Here is a 22,351-nt window from a genome sequence, read left to right as displayed (position 1 = left end):
AAAAAATTGTGCGTAAGAACTTTATTTTTCTAAATTCTTAACATGTCCTAATCGGTTAAAACTTCAATTTCAGGGTATGCAGTGTTTTCCAGGGATGTCCAATATTTTGGCTTCCCTGAGCAACACTGGAAGAAGAATTGTCTTGAGCCACATATAAAATACACTGGTCGGGCACGGTGGCTCACGCCTGTATTCCCAGCACTTTGGGAGGCTGAGGTGGGCGGATCACTTGAGGTCAGGAGTTCAAGAGCAGCCTGGCCAACATGGTGAAACCCCGTCTCTACTAAAAATACAAAAAAACAATAGGCAGGCATGGTGGTGGGCGCCTGTAATCCCAGCTACTCAGGAGGTTGAGGCAGGGGAATCACTTGAACCCAGGAGGTGGAGGCTGCAGTGAGCTGAGATCACAACACTGCACTCCAGCCTGAGCAACAGAGAGAGACTCTGTCTCAAAACAACAACAAAAAACACAATAACACTATCGACAGCTGATGAGCTTAAAAAAAAAAATTGCAAAAAAATCTCATAATGTTTTAAGACAGTTTATGAATTTGTGTTGGGCCGCATTCAAAGCTGTGGGTTGGACATGCTCATTTTAAACTATCCTTTCCTATGGGGGGATAAAATTCTGATTTTTTTTTTTAAGTTAAATGTTTAAAACAAGGTTTTATGCTTGCCTGTATATTTAAGTATGTCTTCTTCAATTTTTTTTTTAATACTTTGACCTCTACTTAAAACCTAAAACAGCTACAAGACCGCCCCCAAAAGTACAATTTTACAATACAAACTGTATTCATAAAGATATCATTTTACCACTGAGAAGCTTAGTGACTGAAGGTCACCAAAACAGCACCAAATGCTTATGCATGTGGATTCAAGAAAGAGTAGCACACAGGATGATTTTTTTTAAAGTCTTTTTCCCAAGAAAACAAGATTAAAATGATCATTCATTTAATATTTAAAATGTCCTAAAATGCCCAGATTACCTGATAAATCAGTTTATAACACACAAATCAGCCCTGAAAATACATCATAATTGATAAGAAAAATCTCAATACTGATGTTAAAAACAAAATTGGGTGTTTATGAAAGAATAAATATAGGGCATAGTAATGGCATTTAGAACTTGAAACCAAAGCCTTGGGTCAAAAGACTTTTGTTCTTATACCAATATTACCAAATTCTTACCTTGAAAGAGAAAATATAAGCTTTTAAAATATCATATTTAACAACTGCAGATGGCATTGCCTAATGCTATACCATTTTCTTCCTTTTTGAATGTCTTTCCTTGGTCTTGCTACATGCTGAATTTTTTAAAAGTATAGACTATAAAATTATTTCACTCTGAATGTCCGAAGGTAAGTGTTTGCAAGGGTCCCAACTTACTATTAAGTAAAATGAAAAAAAAAAACTCTATCTAGCATTACTGGACTATGTCAATCAAATTGGAAACCTCTTGATCACCTGACTACCCCTAAGAGTAGGTTGGTGCAAAAGTAATTGCGTTTTCACCATTACTTTCAATGGCAAAAACCGCAATTATTTTTGCACCAACCTAATAGTATCTAATATATATTATAGACCCATTTTAAGCATTAGGAGAATGAGTCACCTAATAAAGGCGTTCATAATGCCTATTTAATATTATGTTCTCAGAGAGAAGAGAGAAAAGAAAATCAGGACAATCTAATAAATGTAATTCCCTTTTTCAAAATAGATCAATGTTTTAAAACTGAAACTTCATATTTACTTTATAAGTCTTTTTAAACTTTCTCTCCCAAGTACTCCAAGGTCAGGTGAATTATCTTAAGTGTCATACACCTTTTATACAAGCAGAAAGGTTTAAGAATTGGAATAAATTTCATTCCACATTCAAATACCCTCTCAACATGATACGGACAGGAAACAGGGAAATACTGGGTAGAAGAGGGTAGCTCTCCAGCAAAGGCCCCACCTCCAAGCCTGGAAACCTGCAGCCCTAAATAGGAAGAGGCATTCCTTTTTTTGCATCCAAAAGATGCCTTCTGGTCTGCCATGTCCCCTTATCCTGTGCCCATAAAAACCCCAAACCCCCTGCTCCACAAGGAGACAAATGGAGAAGCAGAAGAACAGCAAAACAGCACAGCAGAGAAAAGAAAAGGAACGTTTGAACGCCGAGAGGAGTTTGGCTGGGCATGGTCAGAGAGGAAATTGGCTACTGGACAGCCAAACTCCAGGGGAAGATCATCTTCCCACTCCATCCCCCTTCCAGCTACCCATCCATCTCACTGAGAGCCACCTCCACAACTCGATAAAACCCATGCATTCATCCTTCAAGTCCGTGTACAACCTGAATCTTCCTGGATGCCAGACAAGGACCTGGGTACCAGGAGGGTACTTAGCTGGTTAACACTTAAGTCGTCTGCAAGGCTAAAGGGGCTCACTGTAACACATGCCCACCTGGGCTTCAGGAGCTGCAGGCTCCCACCCCTGGATGCTGCCAGGGGGCCGGAGCCCAGGGGCACTTGCCCCGGCTTCTGCACCTGCCCATCTGTGTGCTCCCCCTCCCATAAGGGGTTTGAGCATGGACGGTGGCCTGAACAGATGAGCCACTCCCCTGTTGCACATCCTGCAACAGGGGTCAGGGAACTCTCCCATTTCAAATAGACACAAGCTATTAATAAGGATCTTGATCCTGAACGAGTCTGTACCTCATATACTATGGTAAGGGCTTTTTCCTAATCTTTTTCTGAAGAAGGTCTGCTATTTAATTCAAATACTTAGATTTTCTCAACAAAACACTTGGGAATTCCATAGTAAAGGAATTTTTTTGATATGTGGTGCTTTGGGTTTTTTTGAGATAGGGTCTCACTGTTGCCCAGGCTGGAATGCAGTGGCATGATCACACCTTGCTGCAGACTCAACCTCCTGGGCTCAGGTGATCCTCCCAACTCAGCCTCCCAAGTACCTGGGACTACAGGCCTGCACTACCGAGCCCAGCTATTTTTTTTTTTGTATGTTTTTGTAGAGATGGGGTTTCACCATGTTGCCCCGGCTGGTCTCAAACTCCTGGACTCAAGGGATCCATCCACCTCAGCCTCCCAAAGTGCTGGGATTACAGGCGTGAGCCACCGTGCCTGGCCCCTCCTTCTCCTTTTGAAACTGTTTTGTTTCTAACACTATTCTGATATTAAGAATATGCTGCTTGAATACTCAAGAAACAACAGTGACTTCCTCTGGGGAACAGAACCGAGTGGCACTCTCTTACTGTTTAAATCTTTAACAACCGCCTGGAATACCTTTAAAAAAAATTGCTGTAAGTTATACTTACAGAAAATAATCTGATTGGGTGCAGTGGCTCACGCCTGTAATCCTAGCACTTTTGGGGACCAAGGCAGGTGGACCACCTGAGGTCAGGAGTTTGAGAACAGCCTGGCCAACATAGTGAAACTCTGTCTCTACTAAAAATACAAATTAGCTGGGTGTGGTGGCACGTGTCTGTAACTGGGGAGGCTAGGCCACGAGAATGGCTTGAATCCAGGAGGCAGAGGTTGCGGTGAGCCAAGACTGTGCCACTGCACTTCAGCCTGGGGTGACAGAGCAAGCTCTGTCTCAAAATAAAAAAAAATAAAATAAAAATCTGTTAATTGCCAGCTGTTAGAAAGACCCTCCAAGATTAGTATTTTCTACCTTTCAAAGCACCCAAACAGTGATAAAGTAAAAGTCTAAGCTCATTAGCACTATATGTAAGGTCCTTTATGGCCTTGGCCCTTCACACTCCTCCATCCTTACCCACCGCCACTCACCTACTCTAGCTACACTCCAACCATTTGGAATTCTGTGCACTCACCACCAAATCACTACACCATTTCATTTACTGGAAGGTTCTTACATCTGCTTTTTCACCTAGATAATGTGGACCCATTTTACAGGACCCAATTTAGATGACCTCTCCCAAAAGCCTTCCCTAAGTCCTCCTTCCAGAGTTAGATCTGCCCCCACCCCCACCCCAATGCTTCCATAGATCCCTGTGCTTACCAACTATCTCATTTACCACACACTTGGGATTACGTATATATTGCTCTTTCTCACTAAAAGCTGTTTGAGGACAAGACTCTTGTATGTCATAATTGTATTCTCAAATGTATTCCAGTATTGCGCCTGGTCCAAAGTAGGTACCCAAATAGCTGCAGAATATGAATGAACTACCTCTCATACTTCAAGGCCCAATTCTGTGAAGCTGTCTATACCTATCCTAAGCAGCCAGGTGCTTTTTTCTCCATGCTCCCAAAGTACCAACTCAACTAATATCTATTTCTCTCCATTAGACTATGAGCTTCTGAACAACAAGCTTTTTCTTCTTCATAACTATACAAGCACTGTCCCAGGTATCTAGTAGCAATTAATTATTTGTTGAGTGGATGAAGAGTACGTATACTGTTAAAAATACATGTGAAAAAATAACAAGCATAGGATAGCCTGCTCACTTCTGATTTATTTTTTCATCTTTACTAACAATAAGAGATCATAAAGCTCTAAAAGTATTTTGTGCTTGCTTTAGGATTAGGGAAAGGGAGCCGTTAAAAGATCATACTATTCCCCAGATAGCTCCTTATCCTCTGACTTCCTGAAACTCTGCTCTTTTTTTCATCTGAATTTTGTTCTCATTTCTAATCATTAAACCCTGGACCCCCCCAAAATTAGAGGCCCTCCCAGTAGCTTAGAAGCAGGGAATTCCCACTTTAATTGCTTGGCAAAGAGTAGCAGTGGGGGCAGTAATGGTAAGGTAAGGAAGAAAACTCTTATACTAGAGCAATAAAAGGAGATGAAATGTTCCTGACATCCCAATTTCAAACTTTGAATTCATTTTCCTCTAGAAATAGCATTATTCAATGTTACACATGGTAGTAATGGCAGTTAATACAGCATATAAATTAAATGGTTTTTTGTGGGCAGGGCTGGGACATCATCATTCCGGTCAACACATTATTCCTATGGGACCATGACAGATGTTTAAATTTTTGAACTACTATTCTCTTCATGTTTTCCCCTCCCACAAAAGAAAACCTGAATACCACAACAGGTTTAGCACAGTGTGAAATACATATGTATATGTTTTCATCCACAGCTCCTGGATCTTTTTCTTTTTTTTTGAGATGGGGTCTGACTCTGTCACCCCAGGCTGGAGTGCAGTGGCATAATCTTGGCTCACTGCAACCTCCGCCTCACAGGCTCAAGCAATTCTCCCATCTCAGCCTTCTGAGTAGCTGGCACCACAAGGCTGCACCACCATGCCCAACTAATTTTTTTATTTTTTGTAGAGGCAGGGCCTCTCCATGTTGCCCAGGCTGGTCTCAAACTCCTGAGCTCAAGCGATCCCAAAGTGCTGGGATTACAGGCGTGAGCCACCACGCCCAGCCAGTTCCTGGCTCTTCACTACTATAATGCTTATTATAGTCCTCTTTTTTTTTAATAATGTTGAGGCACTTCAGGCCTCAGGAACAGAATCTCTCTCTCTAGCCTTCTCCTGTCCTCCTTTTACCTACCCAAGGCATGACTCTAATCTGGTTTTGGGTCAAAAACCCTCATTCCAGAGAGGGTCCTGTCCCCATATCAAAGAAGAAATGCTACACAGAGAGGCCAAGGAAAGTCAGAACAGACAGGCCTTGCTGGGCTTAGATCACACACTTTTTGTCCAATCACATTTCTACATGGTTGTCAATCATACCTATGCAATGAGGCCTCCATAAAAAGCCAAGAGGACAGGGTTCAGACAGCTTCCATATAGCTGAACACGTGGAGGTTCCTCGAGGTTGGTACACCCAGAGAAGGCATGGAAGCTCCGCGCCCCTGCCCCTATATCTCACTCTGTGCATCTCTTCTTCTGCATCCCTTGTAATATCCTTTATAGTAAACCAGTAAATATAAGCAAGTGTTTCCCTGAGTTCTGTGAGGTGCTCCAGCAAATTAATCGACTCCAAAGAGGGGGTAGTGGGAAACCCAACTTGAAGCCAATCAGAAGTTCCAGAGGCTAGGACTTGGGACTGGGGGGAAGGAGGGGGTGGTCTTGGGGCCTGAGCCCTCAACCTGTGGGATCTGATGGTATTTCTGGATAGACAGTGTGGGAACTGAATTGGAGGACACCCAACTAGCATCCACTATTGGTGTGTGGGGAAAAAGCCCCACGTCTTTGGTCACAGGTGTCTGTTTTTTAATTCATTTAATTGGTAAATTTCCCAAGATGAGACACAGATGTCTTTTACTATGTTAATGATTGTTGTGGTGGTGCAAGAGCAGCGGAAAAACAAGGGTTTAGAGTTTTTCTGAAACACACAGTGTTTAAAATGCCATAATAGTATGGAAATTTATGTAACTCACAAAACCAGTGTATTACTTTAGTACTACTGTACTAAAATACAATAGATGAATGTACAATAAATTAATCAACGAACTCCCCTGTAACTTCAAACTCTTCAATAAATGTCGTCTTCACCGATTTATCTTAGTTGAAATCAGATGACACCACTTTCTGTGCAGCTTTCTCAATGGGGGGGTCTTTTTTCTCTCACATCCTATGTACTTTAGGCCAGGAGATAGGAATAGGATACTGAAGGGTCTAGAGCAAATTTGTCCCCAGGGCTGCATGGCCCAGGATGGCTTTGAATGCAGCCCAACGCAAATTCGTAAACTTTCTTAAAACATTACGAGATTTTTTTTTCCTGCCATTTTTTTTCAAGCTCATCAGCTATTGTTAGTGTTAGTGTATTTTATGTGTGGCCCAAGACATAAAATTTGCCAACGAGGCCCAAGGAAGCCAAAAGATTGGACAAGCCTGGTCTAGAGGGAGGCAAAAGATATGCTCCTTGCATCCAATTATCACTTCCAAACCATTTCTCCTCCTTTCTTAAACACCCAAGATCTTCTGACATGATACCCAACTGTGTACCCTCTATTGCCTCCAGCACTCTTCTCCACTCTTACCCCCACCATCACTCTCAGTGACTTCAAAGTCTATGTGGATTACCCACCTAACACTCTGGCTTCTTAGCTCCTTAACTTCTTCACCTCCAAATACCAACTTCCATGATCCACGCAGGACCTTGTCATCATCAATAACTGCGTCATCTCCAAATTCTTAACCAAAAATCTCAAAAATCAAATTTTCAGTCTTTATTTTTTTATTTTATTTTTATTTTTTGAGGTGGAGTCTCACTGTTGCCAAGGCTGGAGTGTAGTGGTGCAATCTCTGCTCACTACAATCTCCGTCTTCCGGGTTCAAGTGATTCTCGTGCCTCAGCCTCTCGAGTAGCTGGGATTACAGGCACACGCCACCATGCCTGGCTAATTTTTGTATTTTTACTAGAGATGGAGTTTCACCATGTTGGCCAGGCTGGTCTCGAACTCCTGACCTCAAGTGATCCACCCACCTCGGCTTCCCAAAGTGCTGAGATTACAGGTGTGAACCACTGCACCCAGCCCCAAATTTCCGGTCTTCAAAATGTATCTCCTGCCCCTCTAGTTCATTATACTATCTCCAAATTCAACATTCCCTCACCTTACTTACTGTGTTCTCCAATCCAATAAAAAATGCTCTCATCATTTTTCACCATCCGTTACTTTCATCTTTACTGTTCTCTTTAGATGCAACAATAACCAGCCTCTTTCAAACTCTCAAACCCCTTACTCTTCTCTCCCTCTGTTACCTGGTAAAATCTCAACTCTAGCTGAACAATTCCATTCCACTTTTACGTGCCTGTACCAGAGCAGCTTATTATAGAGGAAAGGGGGAAAACCAGCTAACAAAGCTAGCTGGTTTCACTTTAAATTCACAACTATAAACATCAAAGGATATCCAATACTGCCTAGCAGGGCTACTATGTTTCCTGGAAAGTTTGCCTTCCCACACTCTAAGTGTCTTTTTTGTCTCCTCAAATCTGTAACAGACCTATTTTTCTACCTATGCCACTCTTTGCTGACGACCTACTTCATGGAGAATATAAAAGCTATTGGAGAGAAATTCCCTCATATTTTTAGGCAAGTCAAGTCACCCATCTTCCTTGGGCCTCTGTTTTCACGTTTAAAATAGGAGATGGGTAGGACAGGAGGGTTCATGAGAGACTTAATGATATTTAGGGTCTCTTCCAGTTCTAAAATTCTCTGTCCACCTCATTTTATCCTTCAGTTTTTTAAAGGCAAGTGAGCAAATCTAAAACAAAAAGCTATTTGATCTAACATAGCAGGGAAGAGAAGGAACTATAATAGGAATCTTCGACTTAGTATTTTCTTCTAGCAAAGAGAAAAAAATAAGTAAACAGTAAACACATAAGAATTCTAGGTTTTCATACAAGAGAGCTGGTTTTGTTCTTTATAGACACATCAATTTAATCACAAAGAAATGGATGGCATTTCATATTAATGGCTGTGACTAATATCAAATCAAGTATCTATACAGGAAAAATATATTGGTATGTTATACTAAATTTTTAACACTCCTCCATCACAGAAGAACACCAATTTATGTAGACTACCATAGCTTAGTTTGCCTAGAAGAATTTCTAACGTATCTGTTTGGCTTCCATATTTAATAGATTTAATCTCAGAATTCAAACGCAAATTGTACCTATATTTTAAATAGATGTGGGTAAGATTTTTGAAATCGTATTTTGTCCTTGAGATGTAAAAAAAGTTTAAATTAAATAAAAAATAAAAATCATGACATCTACATGGCATAGAGAGATTTGTCAGAATTTTTATTGAAAATTGGCTGGGCGCAGTGGCACACAACTGTAATCCCAGAACTTTGGGAGCCTGAGATGGGAGGATCACCTGAGGTCAGGAATTCAGGAGTTCAAGACCAGCCTGGACAACATACTGAAACTCCATCTCTACTAAAAATACAAAAATTAGCCGGGTGTGATGGTGCGCACCTGTCATTCCAGCTACTCAGGAGGCTGAGGCAGGAGAATTGCCTGAACCTGGGAGGCGGAGGTTGCAATGAGTGGAGATCACGCCACTCCAGCCTGGGCGACACAGTAAGACTCTGTCTCAAAAAAAAAAAAAAAAAAAAAAGAATTATTATTGAAAATGAGGCTGGGTGCAGTGGCTCACACCTGTAATCCCAGCACTCTGGGAGGCCAAGGTGGGTGGATCATTTGAGGTCAGGAGTTCCAGACAAGCCTGGCCAACATGGTAAAACCCCACCTCTACTAAAAATTTAAAAAAAAATTAGCCGGGCGTGATGGTGCACACCTGTAATCCCAGCTACTCGGAGGGCTGAGGCAGGAGAATTGCTTGAACCTAGAAAGCAGAGGTTGCAGTGAGCCAAGATCGTGCCACTGTACTCCAGCCTGGGCAACAGAGCAAGACTCTGTCCAAAGAAAGAAAAGAAAGAAGTAAAGAAGGAAAGAATGAAAATGAACCTACTTCCAACAAAAATACTAAACAACAAATTTGTCTGCAGTCCCTCCTCAGTTTAGTACATTCTCCCTCCTCCATACAGTCCCACTTCAAAAATGTTCACATTACATTCTATTTGCTTACATAATTCCTACCCTAAGGCACTACTCACATACAAGTATTTTTTGCTTCTCCAGTCATACAAAATATCCTCTGTCTCCTTCCCTTAGGGCTTTGCAAAGTACTAGGAACTAACCTAACTAACTTTTAAAGAATTAAAAGGCAACCATAGCTTAAAGTCTACCTTTTCCAGGTATCTCATTTGCACCATCAAAGGAGCCCTAACACAAAGGAATGGCTAATGTAGAAATTTCAAGTCTTTCTGAACAAGTTAGTCAAAGAAATATTTGGACTTACACTCGTAGAAACAGCAGACCAGGTTATTCAGACCAAGTATCCTTACAAACACAATTTAAAAAGCTAGATAAGATAGTAAAATGATCTTAATAGCACCAAATAACCAGCAAAATAACTAGGAATGAGTAAGAAGCTCAAATCCACTAGAAGTCAGGAACCCAGAAAGGTGACCTCAGCTTTTGCCTTTTGTGAGTTTGCCAACAAAGAAGCATTAAGAGGCTGAGCTTTGTTGTTTGTTGCCTGCATTGCAGGCACAGGGGACCAAAGCCAGAGTCTGAGACCCACCAAGGGTGAGGACTGCAGTGAAAACAGCATTGGCTTCCGGCTGAGACTCTAAAGGGCTGCAACCTAGAAATAAAGAAGGAACCAGAAGGAAACCATGGACTGAAGTCAGTTTCAACTCATCTAGGTGGCCCAGGAAAGTTAAAGATTTGAAATTTGATTAAGATGTTCTCATACCCCCAGGCACTTGGTGACAGCAAATGAAAATCTTCTTTAGAGAAAGATTAACTTCATCTTACATTATATACATCAATTTATTTCTACAACACAACTGAATCAGCTTCCTAGAGACTTCCCAACATTGGAATTATCAGACACAAACTGAAAAATAACTATGCTTACTACATTCAAGGGGATAAAGGCCACACTTAAATATTTTTGCTTAAAATTGAAAACTATAAAAAGTGATACAGTTTTGAAAAGAACCAAATAAGAATTCTATACTAAAAAATAACCTAAATTTGGTATTTACTGAATGAGTTAATAACAGATTAGGCATAGGTGAAAAAAAAAATGTGAACTTTGAAGATAAGTCTGAAGCAATATCCAGAACAATGCCTTGGGGTCAAAAAGAAGCAAAAAAAAAAAAAGAAAAAGAAAAAGAAAAAAGGTAAGAGACAGGATAAGAAGGCCTAACATACTAAACTAGTCCCAAAATGACAGGAGAGAGAATATGAAGCAAAGACAGTATTTGAAAAAATAATGGCTAAGAAACTTCCAGGACTGATAAGACACCAATCCATATATTCACACAGCCCAAAGAATCCGATGTCTAATCACAGCATAGAAAAACAGAAAGCCAAAGATAAAAATCTTAAAAGCAGCCAAACAAAATCACTTTATCTTAAAAGTTGAGACACAAAGAGTTGAGGTATCAATAACAATGAAATGTGCTGAAATAAAGTAACCACTGCTAACCTAGAATTCTGTACCTAGCAAAAATATCCTTTAAGACTGAGATAAAATAAAGACATTTTCAAGCAGACTAAAGGACATTCTAAAGGGTGTGTTTCAGATCCTTCAAAATCAAAGAAAGCAATCTTAAGTGCAAGATCATAGGGAAAGTAAAAAGATGGTAAAGACATGCATTAACTTAAATATTGGCAGTATGAAACAGTAACAACAACAATAATGAGGAAGAAAGAGAAAAAATAAGAACGAATTAAAATGCACAACAAAACTGTATGAGTAGGGGCTGGGCACGGTGGCTCATACCTGTAATCCCAGCATTCTGGGAGTCCGGGACTTCAAGACCAGCCTAGCCAACATGGTGAAACCCCGTATCTACTCAAAGTACAAAAAAATTAGGCAGGCGTGGTGGCACATGCCTGTAATCCCAGTTACTCAGGAGGCTGAGGCACGAGAATTGCTTTAACCCAGAAGGCAGAGGTTGCAGTGAGCCAAGATCACGCTACTGCACTCCAGCCTGGGCAACACAGCGAGACCCTGTCTCAAAACAACAACAACAACAAACAAACAAACAAAAATAACTATATGAGAAGGGCTGCAAGTAGAATTAAAGTGCATCATCTGAGAATAGGATAAAGGTATTGATTAACATTAGATTTTATAAGATAGATAGCAATTTCTAGAATAACTAGTAAAAGAAGATCAAACTATAATAAAGAGAAAGCTAGTGTTGTTATATTCATCTCAAACTAGACTTTAATGTGCAAGTACTACCAGAATAAAAGAGGAAACTTGATAATTTTGAGTCACTGAGAAGATATAGCTATTACACATTTCTATGCATCTAATAGCATAGCCTCAAATTTATAAAAGATTAGAGAACTACAAGGGAAATACTCAAATCCACAACCATAATGGAGTATCTTAACATACACTTTTAGTAACTGATGAGCAAACAAAAGATCACCTACGATACTTAAGATTTGAAATGCAGGATTAACAAATATGACCTAATAAAAAAAATACAGAGACCTGCACTCAATAAATGGAGAGGAAAAAAAAGACAATATACTGGGCCATATACAGATCTCAAATTTTAAGTCTGAAATAACAGGCCTTTGAAACAGAGTATGTTCTTGGATTACACTGTAATTTTACAAATTAAAAACAAAATAACTGGAAAATCTCCATATGTTTAGATATAAAAATATAATACTTCCAAATAATCCAAAAGTCAAAGTATAAATCATAATAGAAATCTGAAAACATCTTAAGTGAATTATAAAAATACTATGCACCAAAAAATACTATGTATCAAAACTAGTAATAGAACTAGCTAAAATGGCGCTTCGAGGGAAATGTTTAACTTTATGAACATATTTAAAAACAAGAAATGCTGAAAATTCAAGAACTTCACGGAAGAACCCCAAAAAGTAGGAGGGAAGGAAATAAGAAGCAGAAATTAACGCAACAGAAAATAAACATACAACAGACTAGCAAAATTCAAAATACGGTTCTCTGGAAAGACTACTGATCTCTGGTGAAACTAATAAAGGAAAAGGAAAAGGTACAAATAACCTACGTTGGATATGAAAAGGGAATCTTTTCCTGCAGCCATTAAAAGGACCACAGAATATTTATTATAAACAATTTCATGCCAGTAAATTTAAATTTTTAGATAAAAGAATAGGCTTAAAAACAATACATTGAATTAATAATTAAAAACCTTTCCTCGCAACACAAAGAAATGATAAACGCTCAAGATGACAGGTACTCTAAATACCCCGACTTGATCATTACACATTTTATACATGTATCAAAATATAACATGTACCCCATAAATATGTACAAATAAATACCAAATTTTAAAAAACATTTCCACAGGAAAACTCCCAGCCCAGGTGGTTTCTCTGACATGTTATAACAAATATTTAAGGAAGAATTCATTCCAACTATACACAAACTCTTCCAAAACCAAAAATGATGGGCACCTCATTTTATTCTATTTCACATCTCGACAAGAATGGTACAGGCCACCTCACTCATGAACACTCAGGTCTCTTAGCACAAAGGGCTTCTCAAAAAACCCTTCTTCTCTTACCAAACTAAAGTAGTATCCCCTGTTTTATTCTATTTTATTCTATTTCAAGACCTATATACTACCTGAACCTATTTTATTCTATTTCAAGACCTATATACTACCTGATGTTATTTGTGTGTGTGTATGTGTACATATATAATATTTATTGACTATGTCCCCCACTAAAATTTAAGCTCAGACAACACAGGCTCTGTTTTGTTCCCACTCAATGTTGCCACACTATCTGCCTACAGCAGGCTTCAAAAATATTTGTTCAATTAATAATTGGTTTTGGTTTTGTTGAGAAAATGACAAAAACACAAGTAGAATTCAGTAACGCTTTCAAACGAATTCATACTCTATTATAACAACTGCAAGAGCATCATATACATGCTTTAGTAGTAGGAGCACAATGCACATAATTCAGGATTCAAAAATAACTGATGAAGGAATGAGGCGTTCTTAAATTTCTAAACATCTCCCATCCCCAAGGGGTACCACAACTCTATTTCAATAGTTGTTATATATACTTGTTTCTTCCTTTCTGTAGTAAGCACAAAATCATTCACTAATTCCATAAACAGTTATCATACACTACTATGCCAGGCAGTATTCCAGACATTTAGACATTAAGAATACAATAATTAAGACAAGGTAGAGTAATGCATGGGACAGAAAAATAATACCCATAGAGTGTGATATATAGATTGTAAAGCTGAAGCATGATAGAAGAGATAATAAACTTTTTAGGGGTAGATGTTTAGGGAAAGTTTCAGTAGTGGTGATACTAAATAAATACTTGTAAAATCAAATACAAAATATTTTTCATTTTACTATATGTGAAATGAGGATATGAAGTCTGAAAGTACTACAGTAATTTACCACCATTAAGATAAGCTAGCCCAAGAATAAAACCAAATCATGGTGAATAATGGAGCAGAATGAATAAGAGAAATTAAGTCCTTGATGTTTTCATGTGAGCCACTGGATGAAGTCTTAGCTAAAGTTTACTAGAAGATCTACTGAGTCCCCTTTTTTGTTTAAGCCAGTTTTGTGTTTTCTGTCACTTGCAATGTAAGAATATAGATCAATCTCTGAATTCTTTCAAAAGGCAAAGCATTTGCTAACTTCAGTGTATACATGTGCAGGGGCACTACTGGTATTTTTGAAAGGACAATTCTGTTTTGTGGGACCATTCCAAACATCACAGGACATTAGTGTATCTGGCCTTTACTTAATAATTATGAGTAGTACCCCGCAGTCACTGTGACAACCAAAAATGTCCCCATATAGTATTTCCAAACATCTCCCATCCCCAAGGGGAACCACAACTCTATTTCAATAGTTGTTACATATAATATACTGTTTCTTGCAGTAGCTCCAACAGATATGCTTAAATGTACTTAACACAGTCTTAAACAAACTGGGATATACCACTGAAATATTCTAATTTTACATAATAGTTCATTTTTAACCAGTCACCTATGACTATTTAAATGTTCAGTCAAAATCTTACGTATAGGCTCGGCACGGTGGCTAACGCCTATAATCCCAGCACTTTGGGAGGCCGAGGTGGGCGGATCACTTGAGGTCAGGAGTTCAAGACCAGCCTGGCCAACATTGTGAAACCCTGTCTCTACTAAAAATACAAAAATTAGCTGGGTGGGGTGGCAGGCGCCAGCTACTTGGGAGGCTGAGGCAGGAGAATCGCTGAACCCAGGAGGTAGAGGTTGCACTGAGCTGAGATCAAGCCACTGCACTCCAGCCTGAGTGACTGAACGAGACTCTCTCTCAGAAAATAAACACCGAAATCCTATGTACAGCTTATATTAACTCTTGGTGTAAACAGTGTTTTAAATTTGCCACTATTATCTGAAAATTCTTATTTATTTAAATTTCTCCATACAATACTGTCATTGACACCATCTGTTTTCTTCTAATCAGCCATTTGCTTACCCTCTTCCTAGACTGAAATGCCACATATTCATTTTCCCAGCCTCCTCGTAATTAAGGCAGGGGCACGCCAAGATGGACATCGGAAAGAGGGCTTCTGTGAAAGGTTTAGTTGCCTAATTAAGAGATGAAAGGACAAACTTCCACCTGTCTTTGGTAACTGTGTGAGAATGTGATGCCTGGAGCAGAGCCATCTGCAACCATGATGGCAAAGTCTGAGCCCAAAGTTAAGCATGCTAAGGATAGCCAAGCATGAAGATGGAAAGCACCTGAATCCTTGATGAAATCATAGCACAGCTAAACTAACCATGGAATACTCCATTTCTGGACTTTTTATGTGAGATACTGGCTTTTTTTTTTTTTTTTTTTTTTTGCGATGGAGTCTCGCTCTGTCACCCAGGCTGGAGTGCAGTGACACAATCCCGGCTCACTGCAACCTCCACTTCCTGGGTTCAAGTGATTCTCCTGCCTCAGCCTCCTGAGTAGTGGGGATTACAGGCGCCTGCCACCACACCCGGCTAATTTTTGTATTTTTAGTAGAGACGGGGTTTCACTATGTTAGCCAGGCTGGTCTCAAACTCCTGACCTCAAGTGATCCGCCCGCCTCAGCCTCCCGAAGTGCTGGGATTACAGGCGTGAGCCACAGCGCCTGGCCCGAGATACTGTTTAAATCAATGTTAATTGGGTATTATACAACTTGGGGGCCTAACTAAACAAGATGTATTCAAGATCTGACAAGTGATTGACAGTGGGAGAAGAATCAAGATTTCTGAAAGATTTCAAGACTGGGTGGTTGAGAGAGAGGTAGTTAGAAAAGAGAAATCGGGGGAGGAGGAATACAAACACACACATGCTGCTGGGTGCAGTGGCTCATGCCTGCAGTCCCAGCACTTTGAGAATCCCAGGTGGATCACTTGAGCCCAGGAGTTTGACACCAGCCTGGGGAATACAGCAAGCCCCGGTCGCTTAAAAAAAAAAAAAAAAGGGCTGGGTGTGGTGATGCACACCCGTAGTCCTAGTTACTCAGGAGGCTAAGGGCTGAGACGGGAGGACTGCTTGAGCCTGAGAGGTCTAGGTTACAGTGAGTTGTGATTACGCCACTACATGCCAGTCTGGGTGGCAGAGTGAAACCCCGTCGGTCTCACAAACAACAAAACATATATGTGCACATACACACTAGGTGAGGGTTGGTGAAGAGATCAAACTGACTCAGTTTAGTATGAGCTAAACTTAGGGTAGTATATATAAGATAGACATATACAGGAGGAAATGGAAGTAGGGAGTTACAGAACCAAGAAACAGCCCCACAGAAATGATGGTTTATATCATAAAGGATATGATCACCAAGAGAACACAGTGAAAAGCATACGGAACCTTGAGGACACTGGTTACTTCCCCAGGATCCACCCCTTCCCCGTATTGTGTTGCAGTCTCTATTTTCAGGTAAGATTCACTCCACTGGCTAGGCCACTTAGGATAATTCCATCCCTCTAGACAAAGATATTGTTACAGGTTTGGCAGCATGATCGATGTTTGTTTAATCAAACTAGAGCTTAGGATTCTTGGGAAAAGGCTAGGAGAAGTGGCCTTCTCTCTTTCTTTGGAAATAAATGAAGGGGCTATAATATGAACATCATTGGTGGCAATTTTTTTTTTTATTAGAAGGGAAGTCTAAAGCCCAAACAGGAGGACAATGTTGAGAGAACAGCAGATAAATGGGAGCTTAGCCCTTATGACATGACAAAGCACTCTTCAAGCCACTTCTATCTATGTACTTGCCAATTACAAGAGCCAAAACATCTCTTTGGGTTTTTTTGTTTTTTTGAGATGGGGTCTCGTTCTGTCACCCAGACGGAAGTGCAGTGGCCCAATTATAGCTCACTGCAGCCTTGAACTCCGCCCCTCAAGCAATCCTCCCACTTGGGCCTCCCAAAACTGCTGGGATTACAGGTGTGAGATACCACGGCCCAGCCTATCTTTCGTTTTTAAATCCCATTTGCAGCCTAACTGATAAAAGGAAAATGTGAAGAAACTTCCTGAGAAATAGAGAATCAGGAAGTATAATGCAGAAAAGCCAAGAAATCTAGATCGTTTTATGACTACAGAAGACAGTATATTTCACAACTGATCTAAGGCAGCAGTCCCCAACCTTTTTGGCACCAGGGAATGGTTTTGTGGAAGACAATTTTTCCATGGGACAGGAGTTGGGTGGGGGATGGTTTCAGGATGAAACTGTTCCACCTCAGATCATCAGGCATTAGTTAGATTCTCAAAAAGAACATGCAACCCTGATCCCTTGCATGTGCAGTTCAAAACAAGGTTGGCACTACTATGAGAATCTAATGCCGCCACTGATCTGCCAGGAGGTGGAGCTCAGGTGGTAATGCTTGCTCCCCTGCTGCTCACCTCCTGCTATGCTGCCCAGTTCCTAACACCAAACAAGCCAAGGACCGATACCTGTCTGCAGCCTGGGGTTTGGGGACCCCTGGGTCTAAGGAAACCAAGGATGACAGAGGAAACGTCATTGGATTTGGTGATTCGGAGGTCACAGATAACTTTTAAAACAGTAGTTTCAGTGGCGAAATGGTAAAGGCAGTACGAGTGCAAAGCACAGAAGCATTTAGTAAGAACTCTACAATGTACCAAACACTTGGATGGACATTTAACATGTGTTAATTTCTTTAACTACCACCCTGTGAGCTAAGTATAACATATTTTATAGATACAGAATGAAATCTGAATAGTAACATACCCACAGTTACACAGCTACTAAAGTGGTTTTAAAGGACTTCAAAAACCAAGATCAAAAGTTCTATCTTGCTCAAAAGTCAATGTTCTTCCTACTATAACAGCTTCCTGGGATGAAAGAATAAGTCATTAAAGAAAAGAATAGAAATACAGTGGCATAGCAGACTCAAGCTTTAGAACGTCCTCCTAGAGTTGAACAGCACACACACTTATATGGCAGAAGATACAAGCATCTATGTAGGCTAGAGAGGGAGAGGCTGAAGAAGGTGGACAGGAAGTGAAAATGGACAGTTTCTAGAGAAAGAAAGATGGGAAAGGATACATGGACACATCTGGAGGGAGGGGGTTGCTCTTGAAAAGAAGGAAGGTCATTTCTTCCTCTGAGATATATATATATAAAGAGATGACACTGAGGTGAAAAAAGTGAAGTGGAAGTATACCTCAGATGGTTGAGATTTTTCTCAGCAAAGGAAGAGATTAAGTTATTTGCTATAAAAACCTGAGGAAATGAGAAGAAAAGGAACACAACACTAGAGACCCAGCAGAGAGCACCAACTGGCATAAAAACTGACCAATATCCTCACATAGCTGTCTCTGACGTCCCTCAGAATTTCAGGGGTCAAACTGGTAAAGCTAGTGAGGCTTATTTAGGATTGGGGACTGGAAAGGTAAGTCTACAGAAAGTGAAGCATTCTAGGCCATCAATAGGAGCTTAGTAAAAGCTGATGATCATGGGATCCTGGTTACACAGGGAGGCAAATGAATCAGCATTAGGGTAATGGGTTGGAAGAACAGGGAGACAAAGAAGGTTCACAAAGAGAAAGAGAGAGAGAAAGGAAAAAATACCAAATTCCATAAGAGTGGAAGAGTGAGAGGGTTTGCTTGTTTGTTAGGAGACAGGGTCTCACTGTCACCCAGACTGGAGTGCAATGGCACAATCTTGGCTCACTGCAACCTCCACATCCCGGGCTCCAACGATCCTCCTGCCTCAGCCTCCCAAGTAGCTGGAATCACAGGCATGCACCACCATGCCTGGCTTATTTTTGTATTTTTTTTTTGTACAGATGAGGTTTTGCCATGTTGCCTAGGCTGGTCTCGAACTCCTGGACTCATGCGATCCATGTGCTTTGGCCTCTCCCAAAGTGCTGGAATTATAGGCATGAACCACCACACCCTGCCAAAGTGAGAGGTTTTAAAGAGTTTGTGGTCAGATGTTTTTTGATACAGAGCTTCAAATCATTTTGCCAGAAGCAGTGAGCCACTGATTGGGGCTCAGCAACCCCTGTTTTGCTACTGTCCCTCCAAACTGTATGCAGAGAATTCAGAGACAACCAGCTCTAAAAACACACAGGCTCTGGTTCTAGAAAAGTGAAGGCTAGCAACGAATGAACTAGCCCATACAAGAAGCAAACATAAAAATATTCCTCCTTCTTTTAAGCTGAACAATTCTATCTCTAAATTTTAAAAATGCATTAAAAGGTCAAAAGTCCACAGCAAAGGGAAAAATAGATTATGTGTTATGAGATAGAATGAAAAGTAAACAAATCTGTCAGGCTATTTATAACCCACACGTTAAAAATTTTTAGCATACAATTCTAATACAGCAGGCATAGTTTGTGCTTAACAACTTTGGAGAACATCTAGCATAACTTCAAGAAAACGATATTGCTCAATTTAATGTTAATAAAAAAGGTCCACCCATTTGCAATTTCAAAGGGCAAGCTATCATTTATATTTTTAATCTCACTTCTACAATTTTGGGGCTCTTGACACGTTATCCAACCCTTCCATCCAGGGAAAGATGGAAAAATTAGCCATGGCAACTTCCTCCACTACCGCTTTGATCCCACATTTTGCACTTAGACTCTGACAAGGTACTACGTTATTTAGGACAGTTTTTTACACCAGTAATTCTGACTACCCTTGCTCCACTAATAAAGGAGGGAGTACTGAGACTGGCACAAGCCTAAATCATATAGAAAATATCAAGTACTCCTAAGGAGGGTTGAACAGTAACAACAATCGAGAATACAAGCAATTTAAGAAGTTTTGAACTTAAAAAGCTTTTCTCCATTTTAGTCCTTTCTAAATAGAAACAAAGGGCTTGTACAACATGGAATTCTAAGACGTCAGTAGGCAATTTAAGCTAACACTGAATAAAATAATAAATCACTTATCCTTGCTTGTACCATTAAGTGATGTCTTACATGTACTGCATAAGGTCTTCTTTTTAAAACGAATATAAGTTTCCAATTCTTTCACTAGATCTAGAAAGCTCACGCCCCCACCTCAACAGTTCAGAGACCAAAGATTTCCTACAGCCGAAAAAAATGAATGATTTAGATGAACAATCATTTGCCAACAGAGGCACCATTCCTCTACTTGGTGGGTCAAGGAGTCAGACTCTGACCTAACCATCCAAGGCTCCTGGGGACTTGATTCTCTCATCAAAGTGAACAAAATTCACCGGCCTTTGGATAACAGCCCTTTCTTTGTAACTCCACATGCCGGGCTATCAGGTATTTTCCCAGGCAGAGAGTTTAAAACTTTTAGAGGAAGCAAGAGGGTCGAAACGAGGAAGATGGGGAAGCGACTAAAATGGGAGGGGCGGACGACCCACCCACCTAACGCGAATGGGGCACCACTTGCAGGGGCGAAGCTCCAGCAGCAGCCAGGAAAGGTGGAGGACGGCGGGCGTCGCGACCCCCATCCACTGCGTGAGAATGGAGGACCTGCAAAGCCAGGGGCCAACTGGAGGCCTGAATGGGGAGTGCGGGGAGGGGAGAGGGTGGGACATGGAGAGAAGAGAGCCACAGAGTCGGGCCGAGCACCGTAGGGTCCCGAGCAGCGGCGAGGCAAAGCCGAGGAAGCTTTGCCGGGAGGAGACGTCAATGTCTGCAGCCTCACTCACCTGCCAGACGCTCGCCCAGTGGCCAGAAGTACGAGCGCCGCCCGGGCTCTTCGTCTCCTGCCGGACGCAGCTCCTGCTGCCGCCGGTGCTCCAGGACCCGAGAACTGAGGGTGGTACAGAAGCGGGCAAAGCGGCGACCGGACCCGAGCCCAGGGAGGCGTACATAGGGGGCGCCGGGGCCGGAGAAGGCAACTGCGTGCTTCACCTTCCTCACCAACAGCCAACAACAGTTCCTGGGAACAGCATCGAGCCAACCTCGGTCCGCTGCTCCCGGGCCTGAGCCCGCAGGTCACCCCCAGCAGCGGCTAGGCTTCCGGCGGCCACACCCCGCCCCCTTGCTACTTGCCCTCCGCCATCTTGTGGGAGGTGGGAAGACTACAATGCGCATGCGTGAGAGGTGTCGCTGGCTTCCCACAGCCCGGAGACTAGAGCCTGTTATGCGCAGGCGCAATGGGTGCTGCGCTCCGCTTGCCGGGCACGGCTTCGTTGTTCTGTCCCGTGAGCCATTGCTGCCTAGGCAGCCGAGTCTCATTCGCAGTACTTACTGGCCTTCTCTGAATTGTGCTGCAGCCCAGTTAATAGATCCTTCTGCACACACTAGTCCATTATTCCGCAAACATCTATCGAGTGCTCACTATTTGCTACTCCCCGTACTAGACGCTGATGATAGAGAGATGAATAAAATTCTGTCCCAGCCCCACAGGGGCTCATAAGATAGCGGAGAAACGGAGATGAGCAAGTTATTATTTTGTAGCTGCGACCTCTGCTTCCCTACCACCTCTCACTACCACCCTGTAGTTTTAATTTAAAAACACCTCTTCCGGGAAATCCTTGTTTGTCTCACACAGTTTGATAAGTTCTTTACCTTGGATTACCTCTTCAGTTTCATTTCATTCAACATTAATTAAACAATATCATTTGGGTTTCCGATATATACTAGATACTGTTTCAGGCTTTAGATTTACAGCAATAGGAAATACAATAAACTCATGGAACTTACATTCTAGTGTGAAAGAATAGACAATAAAAGACAGTCAACAAAAGAATGTTTGATGGTGATAAGGGATAGGAAGAGAGCAAACCACACAGAAAGATGATGGACAGTGAGAGGTGGTGATTAGTGATCTTTCTCCAGAGTTGACATTTAATCTGAAGCCTGACTGACCACGGGGGCCCAGGAGCCACTGGAAGATCTGGGGCAAAAGCTTTCAGACAGAGGGAACGACAGAACAGATCCTGAGGTGGTAGCAAGTCTGACATGAAAGAGGGACAGAAAGAATAGGTGGCATGGACAGTGGGAAGGAGATGTGGTCGGGGTAGGCAGAGGCCAAATCAGGTAGGGCCTCCGGGTCATGGTAAGAAGTTGGATTTTATTCAAAATGGCCCTTGTATGTTGTTGACGCTGTCTCCCCTAGCCCCCACTACTCCTCTTCAAACACTTCTAGCTCCTGACTGCCTTTCTGGTTTGTATATGCCCCCTTGACTACCTAGAGGACACTTCTTCTTGTTCTTTAAATGTCTAACTTCTTATCTTTCAAGTTTCAGTTTAAATATCACCTCAGAAAGACCGTCCTTCCTAAGAATAATAAATTTTCCCCTGCCTTCCTCATTATTCTCAATCATTGCACCTTATCATTTCTTCCATGGTACTCAATATGTTTTTAAATGATCTATGT

General features: G+C 41.2%; 1 protein-coding gene across 10 annotated transcripts in view; it reads right to left on the bottom strand.

The window, feature by feature from the left end:
- APC (APC regulator of WNT signaling pathway) overlaps positions 1 to 21,231 on the bottom strand; it is a 134,902-nt gene extending 113,671 nt beyond the window's left edge. For 3 of the 10 annotated variants that reach the window (XM_063810549.1, XM_063810566.1, XM_063810568.1), the window contains exon 1: positions 20,676 to 21,163. Coding sequence is in view for 3 of the 10 variants with exons in the window: in XM_009449456.5 (XP_009447731.1) it covers positions 20,676 to 20,840 (165 nt within the window). In the remaining 7 variants the exon portion in view is untranslated. Of the gene's footprint in view, positions 1 to 20,675 lie in introns of all 10 variants that reach the window. The other 7 variants (XM_009449456.5, XM_009449466.5, XM_024356693.3 and 4 more) reach the window with 4 other exon arrangements.
- Between the last annotated feature and the right edge of the window lie 1,120 nt (positions 21,232 to 22,351).

This window comes from Pan troglodytes, chromosome 4 (genome assembly GCF_028858775.2).
Source record: "Pan troglodytes isolate AG18354 chromosome 4, NHGRI_mPanTro3-v2.0_pri, whole genome shotgun sequence".
Taxonomy (NCBI): Eukaryota; Metazoa; Chordata; class Mammalia; order Primates; family Hominidae; genus Pan; species Pan troglodytes.
This window is presented reverse-complemented; position numbering and strand designations above follow the sequence as displayed.